We start from the raw sequence: 3,726 nt of genomic DNA, 5'->3' as shown, positions 1-3,726 counted from the left end.
TCTACGTTGACAAATTATTGAACCACGTAAAAGTTTCTATCTATTGTATTAGTTTTCTGTCCTTGTTTTCTATGGAGCTGAGATTCGAATCCTAAGAATATTTATAGCCAAACAAAAAAAATTCCTACAAGGTTTAGACTTGAATGTAATCAAGTAGTGGTAGCTAGGATACCTATTGCTTAAGGATCGACTCCTTAATCCGATTTCTATTAGAGTTCTTTGAAGACTCCTCGTTCAGAAGCCCCAATTTAGTTTAGCGAAGATCAACCCAATCAGGAAACAAACGAAAATACCAACAAATTTGCCAAACGCGTATGTGATTAGGGTTATGTGTATTTGAACTACGTGTAACTGAACTCAGTATTTTTACATTAAATTTGTATACTAAATCCAGGCGCAACTTATTACATACAAGAAATAATATTTCAATATTAGTCCGTGCCTTCATAATGAGAGGAAATTAAGAAAATATTTGCGATCACTATGGTCCATAAATGTGAGGATAAGCCAGAATAATTAACCATAGCAACACAGCTAGTTATTGACAAATTCATCAAGAAAGTCCAAAATAAATATATAATAGAAGGGACGAAAGGCCGTGTGGTTAACTTTTTGGCTTGCCCACAAGCCTAATTACGTACGCTATCATTCTGAATATTACCCCTCCAACGCTATAAAAACCAGCTCATCGATCACTCAATTGCAAATTAATCCACAACAAACTATAGCAATCGGTACTGTACTAAGATGGCTAAATCTTGTCAATTAGCAATAATTGCTATTGTTCTGCTCGCAGGGATTTCAAGCCCAAGTCCCGTAGCCTCACATCGGCTCATGGTCGGATCCTGCCACGCTAGCGGATATTTGCGAGGAAAGACTGGCCACTGCAACACAGAGCTGGTCGGATCCTGCCACGCTAGCGGATATTTGCGAGGAAAGACTGGCCACTGCAACACAGAGCACGACTCTGACTGCTGCAAAGCAGGGAAGAAGTACCCTCAATATCGCTGCTCTCCTCCCATTACGGGCACCACCCGCGCGACAATGACCATCAACAGCTTTGCCGAGGGTGGTGACGGAGGCGGCCCATCCGAGTGCGATAACCAGTACCACAGCGACGGTGAACTGGTGGTAGCATTGTCTTGATCCAATGGAGAGGATTGGTTTTTAGTTTTTAGGATAGTGATGTTTTTATTTGAACCTCTCCCTATATATATATAACAGACATGCATTGTCTACTGGCTGGTACAATGGAGGAAGCCGATGCCTGAACTACATCAACATCAATGCCAATGGTAAGTCAGTGAGAGCCAAAGTGGTGGATGAGTGTGATTCTGTGCACGGTTGTGATGCCGATCATGACTTCCAACCTCCCTGTCCTAATAATATAGTGGATGCTTCTCCGGCAGTGTGGAAGGCGTTGGATATCCCCAAGTCTCAGGTAGGGGATTATGACATTACATGGTCCGATGCTTGAGACTTCAGTCTGTCAATATTTAAGGCTCAAAGCTGTCTGTTTATGTGTTTAAATATATAGCGTGCTAAATCTGTACTGCTGCCTGGTGTATGGTGTATGCTAGCTAGTAGTTTTGCATTTCAAAGTTGAGTGGCGTAATTATACAAGGTGAGCGTTTCTGAGACTGGTTGCATACATATGATCTTATATGTACTAAGCTTGATTTCCTGGTTAATTAGCTTGCAACTTTAAATTGCTCGTGACATAGGCTTAATTTAGTGAGGTGGACTAGGAAGTTACATACCTCTATAAGATCAGCGTTAGCACACACGGCCAGCAGTCAAGTAAAGATCGAAACCAAAAGTAGTAACAAACTAAAACAGGAAGTTAATGAGAGAAAGAACTGCATTCAGTAGTACGATATCGGCAATAGGCAGTAGAATAATCAATTTTCGTTCAGTTATTCAATATCAACACAATAATAAAAGCAAATTCACACCAAAAATCACAAAGCAGCTACACACTTGTTATCTCGCTCTCTCGCTCAGCTATGACATCTCCAAGAAAACTGGGCGCTCTACAGCCCGTACCTTGCCTCGTGAAGCATCATATCAAGAACCATGCCACAACTTACATCTTCGCACAGTATGTTGTGTCGAAGTCCTTCTGCAAACTCGTCAAGCTTCACTCCTTCATCCTGCAGCTGCAGAAAACGAAACCTTCGTATCGGCAAAGGACACTGCTTGATCAAGTATTCACCCCGGGATGTCTTGAGCATATCCTTGAGATTGTCCGATGATTCCGTGGAAGTCACGATAGCTCGTGCGAATTTGAAGCAGATCGCCTCCTCGAAGAGATAACCATTGCGTCTTCTTGGAAACGATTGGGATGGCGACGGCGAGAAGGTGATGAGAAAGAGGAGGAAGAGGCTTGCTGAAATAGTCGATCGAGACATGACTGCTGTAACTAATTCTTTGGAGTAACCGATGACTTCTCGCAATGAGAGCTTTGGTATGCAGAAGAGATGGATTTTTGATATATTTATAACCAACTAAATTATCGAATCCTTGTAGGAGTAGACTTCGATTGAAATCTCATGTCGATTAAGTTTTTTACCGAGTCCTATTTGCATTAGGCTAAAAACAACCTGATTAGAAAACAAATAAACCATTAAACACAATTTCTAATTTTAAACTCTTGCATATGACGTGAATTGTGAAATTCAAGTTATCACCGTGTGTTTTGACGGTATGTACGGTTATTTGCCTTGAATACTCATATCTATAACTTTTTCCAAATAAAGATTTGTCTTCTTCTTCAAATATAAATAAAATAATAATAAAATATCCTAGGTCATATATATTAAATTTCACTAACTGGTCATGATGATAGTTTAAAAAGAACAGAGATTTATTACATTTTGGTGTCCTGAATACAATTGAAATTGCACATGTGATCCTAAAGTCTATGTATCCATGGGCAAGTTTACTCTTACTTACTCAAACTGTGAGTATTTGTTTGTAAAACAAGATACTCCCACATAGAATATTTGAGCATTCTTTTAGAAGTTTAAAAGTAATTAATGATTATTCGCATTTAATAAATGGTGCAAAACATAAACTTCTAAACCTGCATGCGAATAGCGTCATTTTACTAGTACATTTTTTAATAAGCATGTAATCATGAATTAAAAACTGCTCCAACATCAACAAATAACCATTGTAATATTTTCTTTTAGGCAGAAAAAAATGAGAGTGTTGGGTTATTAATAGAAATAATCAGTCTATAAGGATGATATAGCGATAGGCCGACACTTGAGGATCTCGTTGACTAAATGAGGGGAATAGTTCTTTTTTTTCGAAGAAACGGAAGGAAAGAAAAAGAAAAAAGTGATTGGCATTTTTCATATTTTTGAGATATTACATATTTATAGAAAATAATAAATTTTATTCCATTTGGATAAAGGGGAAAAAAGAAAAGTGATTTGTATTTTTCACATTTGGAGATATTAAATATTTATAGAAAATAATAAATTTTGTTCTATTCAGACAAAGGTTTAAAACCGTCAAAAATCCATAACAAGATGAAAAGAAAGGTTTGTGAAACACTCAATCGTTCCATAATCAAATATTCCAACAGATAGGACAATAACATTTCTAACCTTATTCTATAATGATTCGGACCATCGTCCAATTGTCCTATGACCAATCATCCGTGAGATAAAGTTTCAAGTGTCTCAACTTTATATCATTTACAGTAAATAAAAAAAA

At 37.7% G+C, this 3,726-nt stretch overlaps 1 protein-coding gene across 1 annotated transcript in view; it reads left to right on the top strand.

Moving 5' to 3' along the window:
• Positions 1–1,623, top strand: part of LOC109823378 — a 25,514-nt gene extending 23,891 nt beyond the window's left edge. The window contains 2 exon segments of the mRNA XM_020389652.1: positions 921–1,139; positions 1,225–1,623. Coding sequence (XP_020245241.1) covers positions 921–1,139; positions 1,225–1,477 — 472 coding nt within the window. The 3' untranslated portion in view covers positions 1,478–1,623.

The sequence above is a fragment of the Asparagus officinalis genome, chromosome 9 (assembly GCF_001876935.1).
Source record: "Asparagus officinalis chromosome 9, Aspof.V1, whole genome shotgun sequence".
NCBI lineage: Eukaryota > Viridiplantae > Streptophyta > Magnoliopsida > Asparagales > Asparagaceae > Asparagus > Asparagus officinalis.
Note: the sequence above shows the minus strand (reverse complement) of the source record. Positions and strands in the feature narration are given on the sequence as shown.